This window comes from Leopardus geoffroyi, chromosome D4 (genome assembly GCF_018350155.1).
Source record: "Leopardus geoffroyi isolate Oge1 chromosome D4, O.geoffroyi_Oge1_pat1.0, whole genome shotgun sequence".
Classification (NCBI taxonomy): Eukaryota; Metazoa; Chordata; class Mammalia; order Carnivora; family Felidae; genus Leopardus; species Leopardus geoffroyi.
Window position 1 is genome coordinate 18151515 of NC_059342.1, and position 24114 is coordinate 18175628.

The 24114-nt window shown below is 46.3% G+C and overlaps 1 protein-coding gene across 2 annotated transcripts in view; it reads left to right on the forward strand.

Annotated features, from left to right (window-relative positions):
- Nucleotides 1-24114, forward strand: part of PCSK5 (proprotein convertase subtilisin/kexin type 5) — a 460872-nt gene that overhangs the window by 430968 nt on the left and 5790 nt on the right. For both annotated transcript variants that reach the window (XM_045468528.1, XM_045468529.1), the window contains 5 exons: nucleotides 723-959; nucleotides 3844-4071; nucleotides 5265-5442; nucleotides 10256-10473; nucleotides 22304-22404. In XM_045468528.1, coding sequence (XP_045324484.1) covers nucleotides 723-959; nucleotides 3844-4071; nucleotides 5265-5442; nucleotides 10256-10473; nucleotides 22304-22404 — 962 coding nt within the window. The remainder of the gene's footprint in view (nucleotides 1-722; nucleotides 960-3843; nucleotides 4072-5264; nucleotides 5443-10255; nucleotides 10474-22303; nucleotides 22405-24114) is intronic.

Sequence of the window (24114 nt, forward strand, 5' to 3'; positions counted from 1 at the left end):
TACTAATGAAACACAGAGGTAGCCAGAGAATCCAACTCTTACAAAAGACGTGAAAGAAAAGTTCAGGCAGCAGTTAAGACTCAGAAGAGCACTCTGGCTAGGAATTCTTTCTCTGGAATTATCTCCAGGAAAGGCTGTCTTGATTTCCTCTCCAGAGTAAGACTCATCTCACTGGCACGGTTCTATCGAAAGGATTCTCTTGGCGCGACTGAAAGCGTTTTCTTGGTTTCCCCCCAAATAAGAGAATGAGTCAAAATCAAAGAAACCCACAGTGCCCTCCTCACGCTGAGTAACCGCGTCTATTTCACTGATCTACCCTAGCAGTGAATAAAAAAAATTAACTAACGCAAGAATTCCTTAACCACTTGGGGATCGAACAGAGTGCGAGGGGCTCAGTACAACTTTAAAAATCCGTTACAGCCTTCCGGGTTTTCAAACGATACCCCCAGCATCTCCGCCACCGCGGGTCTGCGCCACAGCACTGCGATTTTCTGGAACTTCCAAGGGGCTGATCATTTCGGGCTGGAAACCCTGCACCTTCTCCTCAGGTCCCCCTATGTGGTCTTCTCTCCCAAAGTTTGGAGACGTGGGGGATGCGCCCTGGCAGGGTGGGCTTGGGACGCACACACGTTAACACCCAGGTCGGGGGAGTCAGTGTGGAAGGAATGAATCCCTCGCTCCTGTGCCCCAGGGCTAACTCGCCGTTTCCTCCTCCCCCCCAGAGTGTATGCCTGAGTCCTTCCTGTACAAGGACATGTGCCATCAGTCCTGTCCCCGCGGCTACTACGCAGACAGACGCCAGTGTGTCCCCTGCCACGAAGACTGTCTGGAGTGTGATGGCCCCTCAGCAGATGACTGTGACCTCTGTGCTGAGTCATCCTCGGTTCTCTATGATGGACGCTGCTTGGAGGAGTGTCCGGCAGGGACTTACTATGAGAAAGAGACCAAGGAGTGCAGAGGTAAAGACTTCCGGGGGCGTGGCCAAGCGCTGCACCCCCGGGGAGCCTGACTCAGCTGTGGGTTTCTGCAGAGGGCAGGTGCTGGGGTGTGCAGGGTTCCGGCCCCAGAGCCATCACCCAAGCCGTTTCCTTCCTGCTCCAGAAAGCAGCTTTTGAATCGGCTCTAATTTATTATGTCTTTCTTTTAAATGAATCGTTCACAAGCTTTGACCATGTTAACTCTTGTTAATAATAAATCGGGTTGACCCTCGTCACAACAGTGGCTCCGAACTGCTGATCAAAAAGAATTCTCGTGGGGTGCCTGGGTGGCTCGGTCGATGAAGCGTCCGACTTCGGCTCAGGTCATGATCTCGCGGTCCGTGAGTTCGAGCCCCGTGTCCGGCTCTGGGCTGACAGCTCAGAGCCTGGAGCCTGTTTCAGATTTTGTGTCTCCCTCTCTCTCTGCCCCTCCCCTGCTCATGCTCTGTCTCTCTCTGTCCCAAAAATAAATAAACGTTAAAAAAAAAAAAAAAAGAATTCTGTGAAGCTTCCCAGGGGAGATAAGTCTTTGAAAGTCACCCAAAATGGAAGCTTTTTTTTTTTTAAGGTTTATTTTTGTGACAGAGAGAGAGAAAGCGGGGGGGGGGGGGGGGGGGGGGGGGGGGCGCAGACAGGGAGACAGAGGATCCGAAGCAAGCAGGCTCTGTGCTGACAGCTGCGAGCCAGATGCAGGGCTCGAACTCACGAACTGTGAGATCATGACCTGAGCCGAAGTGGGATGCTTAACCGACTGAACTACTTGGGCACCTCATATGAGAGGGTTTTGTTTTGTTTTGTTTCTTAAAACTTGAAGCCACTGAAGGTTTACAGCAGCATAAGGAAAGCTGTGCCGTAGAGAATTTTCTCGGCGCCTCTTGTCTCCCTCCTCGGTTCCTTCCTAAGATTTCCCTCCTTGACTCATCCGCTTCAGCAGCTCCTTCCCTGGGACCACCTACTCGGCACTTTTAAGTACAGATCTGCTATTGTTTGTGCCTCCTTATGTTTGAACTGGGTGTAAACTGTTTGCCTCAGAGCAGGATAAATAAAATAAATTGTTACTAGAATCCTCAAACAAATGAATCATTCCGGGTGAACTTTTCCAGAGTTCCAGGGTTCATTCCAGCGAGGCAGCCGGTCGGAACTTTGCCCCGTGTTGCCACCAAGCAAACACTGGCCAGATAGGCAGAGGGGGTCCCAACAACAGCCGGGGCTTGAGGGCCAGCGCCCGTGGCAGGAAAAACCCAGAACGTCCTCAGGCAAACGTTGTGCATGTCACGGGACAGGAAGATGGAGCTGGCTCCCGAAGTTTCTGCCCTGGCTCTGTGATCTGGGTATACTTTTTTGTGTGTTTGACGGAAGGCACCCTTTAGCGTCAACCTGAAAGAACATGGGCTCGGACATGCGCAGAGGACGGGGCGGGAGCGAGCTTGGGGGTCCGTTTCCTTGACTGTTTAGCCACTCGGCTGAAGTTCTGAGGTGCCACCTTGCCTGTGCTCGGGCAGGAACAGAGGGTCAATTTCTGGCCCTTTTCGGTTCAACAACAAAGGTAATTTGCCACGCGGAAGACTTTACAGGCCTCACAGTACGTTTACATGATTTACCTGATTTAATTTTCTCATCGAGAAAGGCCCCTGGTTCCCATCCCCGGTTGCCCATTAGAATCGCGTGGGGAGCTTTAAAACAACAACAACAAAAACAAACAAACAAAACCCACACAACCGTACAGATGCCTGGGCTCCCCTCAGGCCAGCTCAACTGTTGGGAACTCGAGGCCTCTCCTTGCTAGGCCAGGGCACCTGCCACCAGCCCAGAAGCAGACTGAGGGAAGCTGGTACCGGGAGAAATAAAGATGCAGAGAAGCATCCGGAACCAAGCAAGATCTCCTCTAAGAAACACAAGGGCTTGGGATCCGTTCAGATCACCCAAATTATCCACTATGAGGTAGCATAGGCACCTCTAAGAATCCCATACCTATCCCAAGGCACTGGGGCACGAAGAGCTCTTAGTAAACTCCTGGGTTCAGCCCCTAATCCTGCGCTTTTCCAGCCTCAGTTTTCTGATCTAGATAATACTAATGCTGTGTGTCTATGCATTCAGTGAGCCCTTATTGGGGGCCTGCTATGTGCCGTGCACTCCTCCAGGCCTGGGGAAAAGCGGGGGACGATTCAGGCAGATTCCTGGCCTCACGGAGCTTATGTTCCACTGGGGAAGACAGACTCTAAAGAAGGCAAAAGGAAAAATAAGTCAAGGAAGGGGACAGAATGGAGTCACAATTGGAGAGAGGGAGCCTGAAGAGATCATGGACAAACAGAGGCAACAAACCACACATCTATCTAGAAGAGAACTCTAGGCCGAGGGAACAGCAATTGCTAAAAACCCCGAGGGGGGAATGAATTGCTGTCATTTTGTTTGTCTAACAGGAATTTACTGAGAGCCTGTTGTATGCCAGGCCCTCTCATAGGTACTATGCATTACATCAGTGACTACAAAAGCGGCCTTTTTTTTTTTTTTTTTTTTGGTCAACGGGTAATTGTAACACATCCCAACAATTGTTCCATTAGTGATAAGCTCAAGGTGCCCTGGGAGGTCAGTGGGGGAACCACAGAACAAGAGTCACGGTGGTGAATAGGCCGCACGCACATCATTACTTTATTGCTGTTTTGGTAATTTTGCAAGAAGGGGCTCTCTAGTTATTAGAGAGAACGCTCTACGCAGAGTCCCAAGGGCCGTACCCAAGTCACGGCCCCCTGCCCTTGGCCCAGAGCCCTAGAAATCTCTAAAAGAACTGAGGAAGGAACGTGAACACACCCTCCAGGGGCGCCCTGGCCCTCTCTCACTGTGCCTCCTGCCCGCACCCCGCCCGCAGAGTGTCACAAGTCTTGCCGGACCTGCTCGTCGCCTGGGACCTGCACCACCTGTCGGGAAGGCCTGGGGGTGGCCAGCCACGGACGCTGTGTGCCTCACAAGGAATGTGCCCCCGTTGAGTACTGGGATGAGGCTCTGGGATGCAAGCCCTGTCATGCTAAGTGTTTCCGCTGCACCGGGCCCGCAGAGGACCAGTGTCGCACCTGCCCGAGGGACAGCCTTCTTCTCAGTGAGTTGCTTTTCCTCCGGGGCGGGCTCTCTCTCCCTCCATGGGGGAAACTGCCTTGCACGATGCCTGGGGCCCGGCCAATGGGTAGGGTCTTTCTAATTTTTCACTTTGTATTTGGAACATGTTCAAACCTATAGAAAAGGCAAAAGCACAAAGAACGCCACACGGGTGCCCTTTACCCACTTGACCCGCTGCTAATCTTGTACCCCGCCTGCCCGATCGTGAGCGTGGTCTCGGTCTCTGTCAATGTGAAGGCCACGATATATTTTTGTCCGACCACAGTACAGTTGTCAATGCACGTGAATTTAGCATCAGGACTATTTCATCTGTTTTCTAATTTGGGCAATCCCCCTGTAGACCAAGGTCCAGTCTCCAATCAGGTACTGCTTCTAGTTGCCATGAGTCTGAGGCCCCCCCTTAACCTGAACCGTTGCCACAGACGTTTTTTTTCTACATAATATTGGGATTTGAGAAGAATACAGCCCCTGTCCCTCTGTTGAAGTCTGTGCGAAGTTTCCCACGATGAGACAGAGATTATGCACTCTCAGGCCAGAATGCTTCACAGGAGATGTCGCGCCCTTCTGGAAACCCAGGATGTTCCCCTGCCCCTCATCAGTGAGGCGAACCACAGCCCTCCGTTCAAGGTGCTGTCCGATGTGTCCACTGCTTAGTTACTATTTTCCCTCGCCATTAATAAGCAGTCCGTGCAGGGACGCTTTACGAACATGCAGGCATTCACCCCCTCATCAAAATTTCCCCTTGCGTTTGCATCCGCTGATTAATACGTCTTCTTGAAGTATGGCACGGTCTGAGGATGGCCACCTCCAGCAGGTCATATTCGAAGGTCACGGCTAATGTGAAGCAACGCTCTCGGGTTCCCAGGGATCCCACGATTAAGCGTAACACGGGTATGGGAGAACAAAAATGAAACAAAGCTCACTCAGCTAAGAGAAGGAACAAGGGAGGGGCACAGGAGAGAGGGAAGAAGGAGAGGGATAGTCTGAAGACCTGGAAGGTGTTAGCGTCTATCTGGACCCAGGAGACCTGAGAAGGACGGCATTGACAAGGACACTGTCCCCTTCGTCCAACATCCTCGCCCCCCACCATGGTTCACTCTGGGGAACACGTAGAGGAGGGCTGGGAGACGTGTGTCCTACTTGATGCGACGACAGACTCTTTTCCTTCCTTGGCAGATACGACCTGCGTGCAGGACTGCCCCGAGGGCTACTACGCTGATGAGGACAGCCACCAGTGTGCGCCCTGCCACAGCTCTTGTAGGACATGTGAAGGGAGACGCAGCACACAGTGCCTCTCCTGCCAACCAAGCTCGTTCCAGCTGGAAAAGGAGTGCCTGCCCCAGTGCAGGGAAGGGTAAGGTGCTCGCTACACGTTTCCCTCATTTGATCCCAAAGCCACTCCAGACATCACTACTGGCAAACCCCCTGTGCAGACATCGAAGCTAAGTTACAGAACACCAGACTGAAGTCTCAGTGCTGGTAAGAAATGAAGACGAGAGTCCAGCCAAGGTCTCATGGTCTCTAAAGGATTTCAGCTGGTTCGTAGTAATGGATGAGGACGTGGGAGAGGCGAGCGACCCAGGGAAATAACACGAGATGCCAATCATCAGGTCAGGCTCACGTGCCAAACTTCGCTACTGATTTCGAGGTGCAAGCCATCACAAGGCAGAGGCAAAGGATTCTTCCCCCAGAGCAGTCTTAAGACCAGAAATGTAGGTTCTTTCTCTTCTGCATTAGGATTTGTTCTGCTGGCGAGATCAAAGTGACGTACGTGGTGCATTAATTTTACAAAGGGAACCATTTCAGTTACATGTCCCCATTTATACCCTACCAATGCTCCAACCTACCACGTCCCCATAAATCCATTATTTGCAGGTTTAGTTCCCATAGGCAATGTAGGGACACTGCTACGTCCTCCTAAAAGCCCCTTGCATATGAGAACTCTATTATTTTTTGCTAGGAAAATCTTTGCGTGTATTTATTAGGGGGTCGGGTTACCACCTGATTTGAAAGATTTGACCGGGGCATCCCTCCCCGCCCCCAACCCAGGAATCACCAGTAAAGAGAAAGATTGATTACGGGCCTGTTGCTGATTCTTCCTTCCCAATCGGTAACCGAAGGCACCGAGAGTTTCCGGACCCAAAATGAAAGCCTATAACCTCAGACTTTCCCCAATGCTTCTGCCCAGATTGGACATCACTTTTCTTTTCTTCAGTTTCTGTAGCAGCTACTGCCTGCGTTACTCACTGTAGTCCTTATACACTGCCCTGTGTTTTGATTTACCTCGTCCATTCGCTCATTCATTCATTCGACACATGTTTAATAAAGAACACCTTGGAGGTGTGAGTAATGCGAAGATGTTGACCTTCAAGAATTTATGCTTCTTTTATATTTCTTACCAAGAAAATTATGAGCGCCTGGAAAAAAAACCAAGCCTCTTATTTTTTCACACATATTGCTACAATACTCAGCACAAAGTCACATACATTAGCGGTCCTCAAAAACACCAGCCATATAGATCAAGGAAGAAAGGGCCCTACCGAACAAGAGAGGTGATGGGGCCACCTGGCTTAGCCTTTGATCTTCATTCCACAAGGTGCCTGAAAAGATCGGAAAGGAATCACCATCTTCCTCAAATCGAGTCATTAAATACTCCTATACGCAAGAGGGTGTAATCTTGTGATCTCAACTGATTGTAGACCATGGAGTTAAGAAGACAGATGTTCCATTGTAAAGTTACCCACGGAGAGGAGACACACAGGTTGCCATAAATCTCTTTAATGGGGAACAAATGGGATACTAATGAGGTATAAGTGGAGATATTTAACGGAGATTGTCCCTTTTTGTAAAATCAGTGTCCCACATACATTACATCTGAGATTTGTTAAATCTCTTTGCCTTGGAAAGGCAGGTATACGATCTTCTGAACCCTTTACCAACACATATAGTGATGTTAGTGTTTAACCTCGGAGCAGGTTTTTCAAGGCTCCCATTATTGTTTGTATTTATGCACAAAATCCTCTTCCGGGCATTGAGGATCTGGGCATTTCATAGCCACCTCGTTCAAAAGTCATCAAAGCAAGCAGTGGTATCGTACTCTTCCTTTAATCGTATCTAGTAACCCCCCCACCATCTTTCACTCTTTGATAATTAAAAAAAAATTTTTTTTTCAACGTTTATTTATTTTTGGGACAGAGAGAGACACAGCATGAACGGGGGAGGGGCAGAGAGAGAGGGAGACACAGAATCGGAAACAGGCTCCAGGCTCTGAGCCATCAGCCCAGAGCCTGACACGGGGCTCGAACTCACGGACTGCGAGATCGTGACCTGGCTGAAGTCGGACGCTTAACCGACTGCGCCACCCAGGCACCCCAATTTTTTAAATTTTTTTAATGCTTATTTATTTTTGAGACAGAGACAGAACGTGAACAGGGGAGGGGCAGAGAGAGAGAGAGGGAGACACAGAATCTGAAACAGGCTCCAGGCTCCGAGCCATCAGCACAGAGCCCGATGCGTGGCTCGAACCCACGAACTGTGAGATCATGACCTGAGCTGAAGTCGGATGCTTAACCGACTGAGCCACTCAGGTGCTCCTCTTTGATAATTTTTAAAACCTACTAGGTATTAAGAAGCTTTCTTCCCCACAGTTCTTATTGATGCTTTTCATCTTAAAAACCCATCACGTTAGGGGCGCCTGGGTGGCGCAGTCGGTTAAGCGTCCGACTTCAGCCAGGTCACGATCTCGCGGTCCGTGAGTTCGAGCCCCGCGTCAGGCTCTGGGCTGATGGCTCAGAGCCTGGAGCCTGTTTCCGATTCTGTGTCTCCCTCTCTCTCTGCCCCTCCCCCATTCATGCTCTGTCTCTCTCTGTCCCAAAAAAAAAATAAATAAACGTTGAAAAAAAAAAAATTAAAAAAAAAAAAACCCATCACGTTAGTAAAACACATTCATGCTGCTTTAGAGTTTACGAAGTATTTCTACTCAGAATGTATTTTTATATGATGATTTAGTTCTCCACTAATCCTATGAGATTGATATTATTCTCTCCGTATTAAAAATGAGGAAACTGAGGCTCAAAGAGGTTACGCGACTTGCCCAAAGTCGCAAGGCTTCTAAAACACAGTGGAGCCAAGACTAGAAATCAGATCTTGGGACTTCAGCCTGTATATTCTCTGGGTGGGCAAGTGCGGATTTCTACCTTGCCCTGTGGCTCTCTCTTTTGAGCCTCCTGTGGGCTTTATCAACCCTTCACTTCATGACTGAAGTTTCCCCTTGTGTTCCTTTCATGATTCTGTCTCTCTCATACCCCAGTCCTACTGATTGACTCGGTGGTAATTGTTCCTCACCCACCCGTGGAAGGTAAAACAAGGCTTGACCGCTGAGGTACAGGTGCATTCACTCAGGTCAGTGACAGGTGGCTGAGTAAGGCAGACTCAGCCATGGCCTTAGTTTCCAACAAGTTAGTGGAACTGAAAGAAACTTTAAGGAACCTAATGTGGCAGATAGTTTCACACCAGAGAAGCCAAGGACAGACCTTCCAGTTTCTAGGATAGTTTCAGTGTGCCAATGTCCAGAGATGCCAAGGAGGGTCAGATGAGCTCTAGAAGTTCATCTTTGTCCACGATTTCTTTCCTCTCGTCTATCTTACTTGAAATATTCTTATTGACTTTGCACTGCTTTGCTATAGCGGTATTTACCAGGTAGGTTGAAATCACATTACCCCACTTTGCTAGCTGTTTGACATTGAGCCAAGTGGTCTAAATTCTCTGAGCCTCAGTTTTTACATACATAAAATAGGGACAATAATATCTAAATCGTAAGGTTTGCTTTGAGGCTTAACATACAATTCATAATTATCACTAACGCGCATTATTTATAATGTGCCAGGCACTGTTGTAACTATTTTCTCAGTAATAACTTATTTAATTTTAGCTGCTAACATTAAGCCCCATATGACGACCTGAGACAGAGACGTTGTGTGAATTGGCCACAGTCGCACAGCTCATGCCCGGAACAGCTTGGCTTTGACCCCATGCAGTCTTGTTCCAAAAGGCAAGCTCCTGACTGTCACGCTCTAGTGTCTCAGTTCTAGGTTCAATAAAAGGAACTAATGTTTACGAAGTCCCTAGCGTACGATCGGGTACGCAGTAAAAAGTTAACCAACAGGGATTATTGTTACGTCAGCCTCCAAAAATCTTTCCGACGAGGTTACACCTGTTATTGTGTAAACATTAGCATCACGCACGTCATCTCCCAGGTCAAGATTATTTTTTTTTTAATTGAAGCGCCAGAAGAATCACTCAGAGGTACATTTAGAACATCCTCCATAACCGGATCCCATTCTACAAAACCTGAGACTTGAATGTTCAAGTGGAGAAGCATATAGGTATAAGGAAGTGAACAATTATCATAACTCTGCAACATACGATAAGTCCTAGGTCCTTTCCTATGTGTTACCTAATTTAGTACTCACAAATAGCAAGGAAGGGATTGCAGTGCCCAATTTAAAGATAAGTAAACAGAGAATCATTAGGTTTGTTAGTATCATTACAGGCATACCTTGGGGATACTGCAGTTCACTCCCAGACCACTGCAGTAAGGTGACTATCGCAACAGAGCAAGTCAAATGAATGTTTCGGTTTCCAAGTGCATATAAAAGTTGGGTTTACACTATACCGTAGTCCATGAAGCGTGCAAGAGCATGACGTCTAAGAGAGCGATGTACGCACCTAAACTGAAAAATATTTTAGTGCTAAAAAATGGTAGCCGTCATCTGAGCTTTCAGTGAGCCACTGTCACCGAGCACAGATCACCGTAACACGTATGATAATGAGAAGATTTGAAATATCGCGAGAATTACCAAATCGTGATAGAGGCACGGGGTGAGCAAATGGCATTGGAAAAAATGGCGCCAAGAGACTTGCTCAACGCAGGGTTGCCACAAACCTCGAGTTGGTAAAAGGCACAGTGCTTGCAAAGCGCATAAAGCGAAGCGTGGTAAGAGGAGGGGTGCCCTGTGGTAATGTATCTACTGAGTACGGTTAGCGAGTCGAGCCTAAAGTCCCCCAACTCGGAAACAATCACCGTCTGGCTAACCTTGATTTTCCCACCACACCCAACCCAAGAGCAAAGCCTGGGATTCAGTCTTCGCTTCCGCACTCGGTTTCAGATATTACGCAGAAGAAGCCACCGGACGGTGTGAGAGGTGTAGCAGGAGCTGCAAGGAGTGCCGGGGCCCGCAGCCCACCGACTGCCTGTCTTGCGACACGTTTTTCTTCCTGCTCCGCTCCAAGGGAGAGTGTCATCGCACCTGCCCAGAGCATTACTACGCGGATCCAAACACACAGACGTGTGAGAGATGCCACCCAACTTGCAGCAAATGCAGAGGTGAGGGTGTACCTGTCACTTTGCATGTGTGGAGGGAAAAATGAGAAGGTCTCCTTTGTGCTTGGCCCCCGTTTTGTGTTGTCTTGTTAGTTTTATTTGGAGAGAAAGAGGGGGAGGGAGAGAAAGAGAGCATGCTGGGGAGGGGCAGAGAGGGAGAGAGAGATTCCCAAGCAGGCTCCACGCTGACAGCGCACAGCCCTGACACGGGGCTCGATCCCATGATCCTGAGATGACATCAAGGGTCAGATGCTTAACCGACGGAGCCACCCAAGTGCTCCATTAGCCCTCTCTTTTTTCACCACCTTTGGAGGTTCCTCTCTCTTACCAATCCAGCCAAAACTCTCCAGCATCAGCACCCTCCGTTCTCACTCAGCTTCTGCATCTGCCCTGCGTTACATTTCTGCCTCTGCAGACCCTCCCAACCTTCCAGGCCCAGATACAGGCCTCATCTCCCCCTGGAGGTGTTTCCCACCTGCGCTGTCCTCCTCCTCTACTTGTTGAACTTGGAATCTTGGGTAGGGCATTTTATTTCTATTACTTCAACAACTACTTAAGATGTCTGCTTCCAGCTCTCCCAAATTCCATTGTTACTTTCCTGATACCTACTTCTCTGTCCAAGAGAACCCTAAAATCGACATGTCCCAGAGTAAACCCAACCTGGGCTTCCTCCGATAGTCATGCTGTTAATAGACCCACTGTCCCAACCACCTATCCAGGTTTGATACCTTAACATTATCCTTTTCTTGTCTCTTGCCCAACCCACCTACCCTCCAACAAAGGTGAACTTCAAGGTCTGCTGATTTTCTCTAAGCATTTTTTTTTTTTTTAAACTCAGATCTCTTTCTCCATTTTTACTATCCTTGTTCTCCATTTTCAGCATGTCTCAGCCAACTTTCTGAAGTACCAGCACGTGAGCTCGACTCCGGTCTTGCCACCCCTCTTCCCCAACTCATCCTGTATAGTAATGCCAAAGCAATAAAAAATCCACATCTGCTGGGCACTGAAAGACAATCAGGATGAATTATTCTCAACATTTAAGAAATGCCTCCAACAACGTGTTAGTTGTTAAAACTTATCAGATTAATATTGACAGTCGGGAAGGTACATTTCTGCTATCCTTTTCAAAAGTATTTTGGTTAATTAGTTTGGCCCCTTCTCTATATAAATTTTATACTCAGTCACATTTCATTCAAAAAAAATCCCTTGGGTATTAATTGATATAGCACTGAATTTATTTGGGGAGAAAAATCCATCTTTATGATCCTGGGTCATCACATTGATGAACATGGTATATCTCTGCAATTTATGCATTTACTTTTTGTCTTTCAATAAACTTCCAATAAATGTGGGGTTTTTTGGTTTTACTTCTTAAAAGGTAATTAAATTCTTTCCCCAGTCAGTCCTTTCAGCTTATGATCTCACCTCTCCTTCCAGGTAGTCTAGAACCCAGAACCACCTAGAACTACTCAGCAGCCAGCAAACATGCTTTCATGCTTCTGTGCCTTTTGTCTATGTGTTTCCTCTTCCTGGAAAACAACACTGTAGGAAACCCTCAACTTACAAGGAAACTTACAAGACCCAGCTTGAACGTCATCTCCTCTGAGAGGGAGGTTTGTCTTAGTCCTCCCAGAAATGTTCTTCCTTCTTCTTGATTCTGTAATATGTCCTTTATTATAGCCCTTGTTACATTACATTTTAATTAAACATGTCCATCTCTCCTACTAATTGTGAGACCCTCAGGGCTCGGATTCTACCACCGTTATTTTGTATACCCTATTCTGGCCTAGATTGTACAGATAGTAAGTGCTCATTCAGTATTTGCTGAATGAATGAATGAATGAACAGAAAACAAATCCTAAAGTCTTTTTGCAAATTGGAGAATTTTCAATTATGACATCTTCAAACGTTGCTTCTCCACCCTTTCCTCTAATCTTTTTCTGGAATTCCTTAGTTTATGTCACTCAGGGTGTTCCGATCTCTAGGTCTCTTACCTGCTGTGTTATATTTTTATTTCGTTGACTCTCTATGCTTCATACTAGGTTGACTCTTCAAAGCTTTAGTCCTTGTCTCTAATTTGTTCTCTGTGTTTAATCTAAAGTCCAGCCCATCTATTATTGTAGTTCTTTTTTAATTTAAATGACTTACTTTTAAAATTTTTAAATTATTTCTTCTTTATATCCATCTCTTTTGTTTCATATCTCAAAAGTTTATTAGAGTAGAAGAATAGAAAGGAAGAATAGTAGGAAAGCTCTCTTTACAGAAAGGAGACGTTCGAAAGTGAATGCCCTCCTTAGTATTTCTTTATGGATATTAGGTCTTCATTTATTTGTTAATATCCTCAATCTACTGAGTTTTAAAGCCCTGTCAAACTTCCCTATAAAACTGGTATTATCTGGGGGCACCTGGCTGGCTCAGCCAGTTGAGTGTCCAACTCTTGATTTCAGCCCATGTCATGATCTCACAGTTCATGAGTTCTAGCCCCACCCTGGACTCTGCGCTGACAACACAGAGTCTGTTTGGGATTCTCTCTCTCCCTTTTTCCACCCCTCCCCTGTCCTTTCTCTCCAAATAAATAAATATTTTTTAAAAAGATTCTCTCTCTCTCTCTCTCTCTCTGCCCCTCTCTCCCACTGGCTCTCTCTCTAAGGGGGGGGGGGAGACTAAAAGAAAAAAATGACTCTCCACTGATTTTAAAATAGAATCGTAACTAGCAACTTCGCATATGAGGTCTTCATCCTGGGACTCACATCCCTCGTCACCTCGTCCACCACGCTCTAAATCCAGGCATAATCAGTTACTGGAAACCAGAGCCAACCTCGCCTTTCCTCTTTCTAGAATACTTTCTCCAGCCTGCTTTACCCAGCTACCTCTTTCTAATGCATGACAGTCAGTATTTCCTCTACAAAGCCTTCCTGAATCTCTCTATTCTGTGTACCTTTCATCCTCTGCACTCATTCATCTATTTATTTATTCAACAAACAATTATCCTGCAGTATCCAGGCGGCGTCCATAGAACTGTGAACAAGGCAGCCCAGAGGGCATATTTTATACTCTTTACTTATTATTTCCCTCTCTCTCTCTCTGTCTCTCGACTGAGGTCTCACTCACCTTTGTATCTCTAGCACTGAGCACAGTCACAGGGGCAGGCAGTGACGGTGGCCGGTGGCTCCAAGGGCACCTCCAACAAAGGTGATGGCTCCGGGCGGGGTGGCCATGCCAGCCGGGCTAAGGCAACGGCTACCACAGTCCATGACACGTCTGGGACAGTGGAGCTCTGGCCTTTGTAGGCCTCTGTCTCAAGCCCATCATGAAGGTGACCATCAGCATGGCCCATCACTGCTGAGGTGGCCGGGGAGGACCCTTTCCAGCTGGGAGGTGCTGGAAAGGCTTAAGGCCATGGTGCACAATCGCCGCTTCTCCACCCTGCAGATTTCCTAGGGCACCATGGACTTCTTCCTCTCAGATGGCCAGGTGGGCAAGAATCTGGTCAAGTTTTTTTATTTGGTTTTTAAATTTTTTTTCACGTTTATTTTTGAGAGAAAGAGAGACAGCATGTTAGTGGGCAGAGAGAGAGGGAGACACAGAATTCAAAGCAGGCTCCAGGCTCTGAGCTGTCGGCAGAGGAACCCCATGTGGGGCCGGAACCCACAAACCAGGAGATCATGACCTGAGCGGAAGCCAAATGCCCAACTGAGCCACCCAGGCGCCCCAAGAATCCGATCGCGTTTTAACTGGCCTGCCTCCACCACAAAGTCCTTAAGCTTCCCTGAAGTCCTCAAGACGCATGCCACCAAGTTCAAGACCAATTTCCCTACACACTGGGACTGGGACTCTTTCTTCCATGACACAAAGGACGGGAATGAAATGCTGCCCAGGGAGCCGCCAGGCACTAGGTCCCCGGAGGGGCTGCCCTGAGGAGTCAGCCCAGCGAGGAGGTTCGTGGTCAAGGTGCTTTGAGACAAGTGCGGGGACATATGGAACGTGGGCATCCCCATGCTGGACCCCCAACGGGAGGAGACGATAGGCCGGAACTTACACACCTTCAGTTTCGGGGACCCTTGAACTTCCAGGCGAACGTCGCATACCGCGAGGACCCACCTGGCGCGGCATCCAAGTCCCGAGCGCCACGCGCCGCTGCAGCTCACGGGGAAAGGCCAGGACCGCAAGGCCACCGCCTGCAACATAAGGCTTCTTCCGACTCCAAACACCTGGGCGATGCCTCACGGGAGAAACAGCAGCTCAAGAGGCAGAAACTCCAGGAGCTAAAACAGGAGAGAAGATCAAAGCGCCTAGAGAAAGAGGCAGAGAACAGGGCAAAGGAAAGACAAAGAATTAAGAATTGGAGAGAGGAGGAAAACGAGGGAAGCTTCCCAAGAAGGGGGGGGGGGGGAACCAGAAGGACTGTGAACTCTGTGAGAACCAAACGCTGGAGAAGCTACGAGCAGAGAAGCGGGAAAAGCCGCGAGAGAAAGGAAAGCAGGAAGCGTGGTGGGGGTGGGGGGCGTGGTTGGTCTTGATCTTGCAATCGGCAGCCACCTGTGCCTGCTCTGGGCTGCCTGCAGTGCGCTTCTCTGAACCCTGGGGTCAATGTCACCACCCCCTGCCTTCCTCAGCTGTTTGCAACCATAACCGAAAAAAAAAAAAAAAAGGAAGTCTGAAAACCAAAAGAAAAATCAAAAACTTGAAAAGAGTACTCAGTAATTTTTTTCATTGTTTTAGAGTGACGATCAGTGACATAAGCATTAAATTACTCTCAGCTATGAAGTGCTTAGACTGCGGATGATCTAAATTAATCCGGGAATGGCCACCTGCTATTCACACTAGGCCTAGAAGGTCTTTTCTTTTTTTAATTTTTTTAACTCTTATTTATTTTTTAGAGACAGAGAGAGACAGAGCATGAGCAGGGGAGGGGCAGAGAGGGAGAGGGAGACACAGAATCGGAAGCAGGCTCCAGGCTCCCCGCTGCCAGCACAGAGCCCAACGTGGGGCTCGAACTCACAAACCGCCAGATAAGTCGGACGCTTAACCAACTGAGCCACCCTGAGGCCCCTAGAATTTCTTTTACATAACTCACAACATGGGGTGTCAGCACTATCCCATTGAGACATAATGCAAGCCATGCATACATTGTTTAAATCTCCGGTGGTCACATTTTAGAGAAGAAAAATAAACCGGTGAAATTAACTTTAATAATATACTTCTTTAATTAATATATCCACAATGTAATCATTTGAACATGCAATCAACAAAAAAATTGAGAATTTTTTAACACTCAGTCTTTGAAACCCAATGTTGATTTTACATTTACAGCACAACTCAAGTTGTACTAACCACATTTCAGGTGCTCAGTGCCACAGTGGCCAGTGGCTGTGCACTGGACGCACATTTCTACTTTAGAATGATGGCTCGGGAGTGCCTGGGTGGCTCAGTCGGTTGAGCATCTGACTCTTGGTTTTGTCTCAGGTCATGATCCCAGGGTCACGGGCTCGAGCCCCGTGTCAGGCTCTGTGCTGAGTGTGGAGCCTGCTTGAGATTCTCTCTCTCCCTCTGCCCCTCTCCCCTGTTCACGCTCTCTCTCCGAAATAAAAAATTAAAACAACAACAACAACAATGGTTTCAGATGGTATTTTGGCAGAAGCCCATCTTCTTCAGGTGGAATCTTAAGCTGAATCCCATTACGTAAAATGACCAAGCAGAGCTGCTCCGATTGGAGCGCAGAGCCCCGCCTAGAATGCCCTCATTTGCTCCTCCTTCCTGCCCCCAGGGAGTCCCTTGAGGCAACTCCATGAGAACTACCGTACCGTGGTTCCCACCCTTTACCTATCTGCAATTGACTCCAGTCTTAGAAAGAATTGGCCTTCCAGAACAACCTTGCATCAAGTAACCATCCATTTGTGTTCTCTTATTTTCATTCCAGAGGCACACAGAGTTGCTGCTCAAAACTTCTAATCAGAATAAGATAAATGGGAGAACACATTGAATTCGGGGCGGGGTAGGAGGGTGGTGGAGGGTTGGCATTGTCATTGGCCGTAGGCCACATCGTAGTAAATACAGTGTTGGCTTTCTGTTAGGGTTTTTACCACTCTTTGATGCCACTATTACTAGCTGTGTGGGGCCTTTATTCCAACTGGGATTGCCAGATACTCTATATTTTGAACTCTATATCTCGATGCGCTAAATCTGATGCCCTACGAGCAGCGCAATGGGCTGCAGCACGTGGTTTTTATTCAAGCCCAGGCAGCCATCGTTAGGTAAGTTAATGTCTCAACCTCAGCCGATCAAAACAGAATACCAGCTTTTCAAGGTTTTTTTTCTTTTGTAGGGATTGTAGAAATTATCAGTGATGTTGTTAAGCACAGCTGGGAAAACTATAAATTTCTTTAATTGAGTCTGAGATAGCCCGGGTAGATGAAGGGTGATGGTTCCGAGGGTTTCCGGTCTCAAAAGTACATCAACACGTCCAGACATTGAAATACTATTCGGTGCTATCGGAGATGAGCCATCAGGCCACGAGAAGACACGGAGGGAGCACAAATGCGTATTCCTAAGTGAAGGAAGCCAATCTGAAAAGGCCACACTGTGATGCCAACTGTATGACAATTTGGAAAAGGGAAAACTATGGCAAAGACGGTAACAGGTCAATGGCCGCCAGGGGTGGGGTGCAGGGAGAGAGGAACAGGCAGACCACAGAGGATTTTAGGGCAGCAAAAATATTTCTGTATGATATTATAATGACAGGGAGGTATTATTATTCATTGGTCCAAATGCTTAGGATATATAACACCAAGAGAGGACCCCAAGGTAAACTAGAGACTTCGGGTGATAATAATACGTCTATATAGGTTTATCTTTGGTTAAAAAAAAAAATTACCATTTTTTTTTCACTTTTGTTTTTATTTATTTTGAGAAAGAGAGAGAGAGAGAGAGCGAACAGGGCAGGGGCAAAAAGAGGGGGGGAGAGGGGATTCCCTAAGCAGGTTCCGCTCTGTCAGTGCAGAGCCTGATCATGGATCTCACGACCCATGAGACCTTGAGCCGAAATCAAGAGCCTGACGCTCAACTGATTGAGCCACCCGGTCGCCCCCCAAATTTTCCATTCTGGTAAGTGACGTTGAGTAACGGGGGACGCCAGGCCTGTGCGGCAGCAGAGTCCACGGACGGTGTCTGTACCTTCCTCTCTATTTTGTTGTAAGCCTAAAACTCCTCTAAAAAAAAAAAAAATAGTCTTAATCGGCACATCCGCCGCCGTGAGAATGTATTCAAAGGATGGCTGGTCACAGCTGGGTAAATCTCACAGCCGTTCGGTTCGGGCCGCCTCCTCCTGTGTTTGACTTGAACTCCAAATGTACCTGGCTGAAGCCTCCCGCATGTGGTACTCATTTAGACCAGCAGCCTTCGTCCCCCTGCCACACACATCCTTTGCTGCTTAGTGCATCTTTGCACAGATTCTTCTGGTTTTGCAGCACAGAGATTCCAAAACAGGGGAACAGGTTTTCTCCTGGGTTGCAAACTGGGTGAAAAAAGGATGAATTCCAAGGTGCCTTCCTAAAACATTAGCTGCCATACTAATAGATGAGGGTGCACAAGAATTCCGGGGAAAATTTAGCAACCTAAATAAGCAATTTGCCAACTAGACGGCATTTCATTCACATTTGACTGCCCGGTAGTAGGAGAGTACGGAAAAAAAAAAAATATTTCAGAGCACTGGGCAGGGTGGGGGTAGGAGATGGGTGGCACATTAACGCCTGATATTACCTTTGCATGAGGTGGGTCCCTCCAGAATTAGCTCATTCCTTACCTTTACACATTGAACTTTGTATTTATCCTCCTCACAAACTCATTTGGAACACAAATCCAGGCTGGTAGCCAAAACCTCCTAACTCTTTCCAGCTTCCTCTTCCTGTGTGGAATGACACCATGGACAACCCCAGGGGTTGCTCTGCATTGCTGAGTTTGTTCATCCTGCGGGGTCAGTCCAAGGGAAAACCAATAGTGACTTGTGAATTCTAAGGAAAAACCGAAACAATCTTTACAGGTCCCACAGTTCCTGCAGATACTTAGAAGCAATGATAAAAGTAGGTTGTTAAACTTGGAAACAATAGAAAACTTCCTGGAAATTAACAAACTGCCTTCGGCAAAAGACTCTCTGTACCCAGGGCCCACAGATTTTGCAATAAATCAATGTAGGAGACTTAACTCCAGGATATCACCTTGAGCCAAATTGCTGCTGGTGTTCTGGAAAATGTAAACAACCTTAAGGCACAACCGTTGTGACCTCATCTTTTTACTGCCTTTTTTGATTCTTCCTACCCTCGATTTCTCTTCATTAAAAACAAAACAAAATTTTTAAAGAAAGTATTTTGTATTCTAAAAATTGAAGTAAGACATCTCAGCTGTGTTTTAGAAAAATGTAGGTTGGGAAGAGGAAGGAAGGAGAGAAGGAGAAGATTTATTCTCTCATGAGAGACCACAGTTCTGTTCCAGAACATGTGGGAAATTCTGTATGAAGCTATGGGTAAGTAAAAATAGGATGGCTTTCTCAGATTTCAAACTTTACCACAAATCTATGGTAATCAAAACAGTATGGTACTGGCACAAAAATAGACACAGAGATCACTGGAACAAGATATAGGCCCCAGAAATAAACGCACATTTACATGGTCAATTAATCTATAACAAAGGAGGCAAGAATCTACGATGGGGAAAAGACAGTCTCCTCAATCAATGGTGCTGGGAAAACCAGACAGCCACATGCCAAAGAATGAATCTGGACCACTTTCTTACACCATACACAAAAAGAAATTCAAAATGAAATAAATAAATAAATAAACAAACAAACTCAAGATGGATTAAAGACTTAAATGTAAGACCTGAAACCACTGGGGTGCCTGGGTGGCTCAGTCGGTTAAGTGTCCGACTTCGGCTCAGGTCCTGAACTCACAGTTTGTGCGTTCGAGCCCCGCATCGGGCTTTGCTCTGACAGCTCAGAGCCTGGAGTGTGCTTCAGATTCTGTGTCTCCCACTCTCTGCCCCATTCACTCACTCTCTCTCTCTCTCTCTCTCAAAAATAAATAAACATAAAAAATCTTAAAAAAAAAAATAAAAGACCTGAAACCATAAAACTCTTCAAAGAAAACCTAGGCAGTAAACTCTTAAACATCATAATATTTATTAGTAAAATTTATTAACAATATTTTTCTGAATCTGTCTTCCCAGGCAAGGGGAACACAGGCAAGAGTAAATAAGTGAAACTACACTGCACTAAAAAGCTTTTGCACAGCAAAGGAAACTATCAACAAAACAAAAAGACAACCTACTGAATGGAAGAACATATTTGCACATGATATATCTGATAAGGGGTTAAAACACCAAATATATAAAGAACTTAACAACAACAAAAAATCTGATGACAAAATGGGCAGAGGACTTGAATACATTTTTCTAAAGAAGGCATACAGATGGCCTACAGTCACATGAAAAGATATTCAACATTATTATGCATCAGGGAAATACAGATCAAAACCACAATGAGCTATCTACCCTTAGATGGGTCAGAACGACTGGTGTCAAAGAGACAAGAAAGGACAGATGTTGGTGAGGTTGTGGAGAAAATGGAGCCCTTGTGCGCCATTGGTAGAAATGCAAACTGGGGCGTCCACTATGGAAAACAGCAGGGAGATTCATCAAAAAATTAAAAACAGAAATACCCTATGATCCGGTAATTCCACTTCCCGGTATTTATTCAAAGAAAAGGAAAACGCTAAAGTGAAAAGATACATGCATTCTATGTTTATCGCAGCATCATTTACAGTAGCCAAAATATGAAAGCAGCCCGTGTCCATCGAGAGACGAATGGATAAAGAGGCCATGTGTCTATACAATGGAATGTGACTCCTCCGTAAAAACGAATGAAACCTTGCCATTCATGGCAACACGGACGGACCTTGAGGGTACAATGCTGAGTGAAAGAAGTCAGACAGGGAAAGACAACCACCATATGATTTCACTGTACGTGGCATCTAAAACAAAATAAACACACAAACCAGTCGACTTACAAATACAGAGAACAAACGGGTGGCCGCCAGAGGTCAGGGAGATGGGAGGATGGGCAAAATCGGGAATTAGGAGGTACAAACGTCCAGTTGTAAAACAAATAAGTCACAGGGATGAAAAGTGCAGCATAGGGAATAGAGTCAATAATATTGTGATCACTGTGCATGGTGACAGATGGTAACAATACTTAATGTGCTGAGCACTCCGTAACGTACATATTTGTTGAATCACTGTTGTGCTCCCGAAACTAATATTTTATGTCAACTCTACTTCAATTTAAAACTTAAAATTATTAAATGGCTTTGAATTTATATCACTACAGGCAGCCCCCAACCTGAGAAGCAATTGGGTAATAACGGTTGGTTCTCTAATCTGTTGTTCAGAGCTCAGAATTCTTTTTTCCCGTAGAAACGTCATAGATGACCGAGCTCACAGATCAGACACGAAGAGCTGACCTCCACGGTGTCTGCGAAGCGTAGGACTTGTGGGTCTTGCCTCAAATTCAACTAACCACTCTTCACCGTGTTCTTCTGATGGGAAGACTTATATCAAGTTCTGACTCACAATTACAGGCATAGATAGTCCAGCACCCCCCCCTCCCCCCCCCCATCTACCTCCCTGCTCTTGTTTTGAAATTCTCAGCAAAAAACACCAGGACCTTCCTAATGGAATGAATGAGAATTCGGGTCTCTTGTCTCCAAACCCTTTCCAGAAGTTATCCCTCAAGATCTGCATAAAAGGTGATGCTTGGGTCAGTCATTCTTGAGGTCTCTGAATTAGGAGAGTGGAGTATTACCCGCCACCCCCCCCCCCCAAAAAAAAAAACCCTGTAGATTCAGACCTCCTCTACTTGATGGGTCATAAGGTGTTAAGGCAGATAGTATGACGGAAAGAGCACTGAACTGTGGGTCAACAAACCTGAATTCGAATCTTGACTTGACCATTACCTATGTGACCTCGAACGAATGCCTTGACATTCCCTGGGCCTTAGTTTTCATTTATTTAAAAAATATTAAATAAATAGCACACCCAATTTTTGAAAAGACAGTTTTTAGCTTTCAAGAGAATTTCAACGGAATCTAGCACCACCAACTAATTAAGAGCTGGACAAAATGATATTCTTTTAGCCCTGGCCTTTTAAAAAAAAAAAATTTTTTTTTAATGTTTATTTATTTTCGAGAGGCGGGGAGAAGCAGAGAGAGAGGGAGACAGAATCCGAAGCAGGCTCCAGGCTCTGAGCCGTCAGCACAGAGCCCCATGCGGGTCTCGAACCCAAGAACCGTGAGATCATGACCTGAGCCACCAGCCACCCCAGCCCTGGCATTTAAATTCGAAGTCTGGTGGTTTTTAGTTAGAAACTGTCTCATAACGATTTCCTCACCAACTGAGTATTGGGACCTCCAAGTCCTCTGGTATCATTCTCCTCCTCTATCCTAGTTAAATAAGCAGAAGGACAAATAAAAGCTTTATAGCCTTTCTACGCGATTTCTTATTGTCTGAAAATCCTTCCTTTTGTGGTCATAAAACAACTATCACTTCCAAATCCCCAACGTCCAAATGCGAGTTTTTACACTGACTGGACTAATTGGGTAATTTCTAGGTTTTTCCTTGGTGACTTGCACACTCTTTTCTCCCCCATCTCTTCAATCAACTCCCCCTTCTACTTCAATTCGCTTGACATATTCCTTGCTCCGAAGTGTGTTGAATCCAACACAGAGGTAGATATCGAAGATCAGCCTCACAACTTAGAATCATTTTTTTTTTTTTCTTCTTTCAGGAAAAGGACCGTTGAACTGTTTATCTTGTGTGTGGAGTTACCACCTAGCGGGAGGAATCTGCACCTCAGACTGTCTGGTGGGAGAATACAGAGTGGAAGAGGTACTGGGAGCTGGGCATGATGTGCCCTGGCCATTTCTTCCTTCTTTTTTTTTTTTTAACGTGTATTGATTTTGAGAGAGAGAGACAGACAGACCAAGTGCGAGCAGGGAAGGGGCAGAGAGACAGGGAGACAAAGAATCCGAAGCGGGCTCCAGGCTCCGAGTGGTCAGCGCACGGCCCCACGCGGGGCTCGAACTCACGAACCGCGAGATCGTGACCTGAAGCTGACGTCAGCCGCTTAACTGACTGAGCCCCATTGCCCTAGCCATTTCTGCAGAGGCATGGGAGCCAGTTTCCGCGTGTATTCTGGGCAAAGTCAAAAAGTCCTAAAATTCCTACACTCGCTCTACTTTTTAAATCTTCTACCAATGCATCATGGAATAATGGTGCTACCTACCTGCAGCCTTAACTTCAATCAAAGGGACTGAGATGACCTGAGATAAATAAGGGGGAAGTTAGGTAATGAGGACCTCAGATTTAACTCTACCTACGTTCATTGCTTGTGACCTTGGAAGTTTCAGGTCCCCTTATATCAGAAATAAGTATCTTCTCTCCTACCCCTCTGCTGTCTAACCTGAAATGCCTGAATAATGTCAGAACTACAAAACTGCTGCTTTTCATTTCCTCCACCCCACCACAGTGTAGTGAAAGAGAGAGATTTCAGGGCACCCAGGTGGCTCAGTCAGTTCAGTGTCCGACTTCGGCCCAGGTCATGATCTCACCGTTCCCAAGTTCAAGCCTTGAGTCAGGGTCTGTGCTGACAGCTCAGAGCCTGGAGCCTGCTTTGGATGCTGTGTCTCCCTATCTTTCTGTTTCTTCCTCTCTCTCTGTATCTCAAAAATAAATAATTTTTAAAAAAGAGAGAGAGAGAGAGAGAGAGATTTCATTTCCTTGCTTAGAAATCATGGATATTCTGAGTTCACTAACTTCTTATGTTTCCAAACGTTAGAAATGAAGTAAATCTCGGGGCACCTGGCTGTCTCAGTCAGAGTCCCACTCTGGGTTTCAGCTCAAGTCATGATCTCGTGGTTTGGGAGATCGAGCCCCGAGTCAGGCTCTGTGCTGATGGTGTGGAGCCTGCTTGGGATTCTCTCTCTCTGCACCTCCCTGCTTGTGTGCGTGCTCTCTCCCTCTCAAAATAAATGAATAAACTTAAAAACAAATGAAATTAGGTAAATCTCCCCCGTGGTGAAATTAACATGACTCGACATATTCACATATGAGCTCTCTTTTAATCCTTAAACTTTGAAGAAACTGGGGCTCCAAGAGACTGAATAATTTTCTAAAGATCACATAAATAGTAAGTAACAAAGCTGGGACTGAAGCCAGGACTTCGGACAGCTAATCCGTGATTTGATAAGATAATAACAGCTGAGAAAGCACCTTATCAGCACCAGAAATGGCCAAAGTGCTCAACAAAGTCAATTTCCATTCCTTCTTTCCCACAGCACACAAGGAAAATAGAAAGATATCTTCCCTCATCTACATTTTCAGCACCAGCAAAGAAGCAACCTGTCAGGAGGGAAGCCACTTTCTCCTTATCTCTTGGTTCTTCTCATGGAGATTTAACTATTTCAGCTAAAGAGTCACAAATAATATTCGGGGGCAGGGCCAAAAGAATCTAGTAACCATGGAGGCCAAGTAGCTGAATGTGTATGAGCGAAGGGTGTTGGGTCAAAGAAAACCCCAGCGCAAGCTTGATGAAAAGTG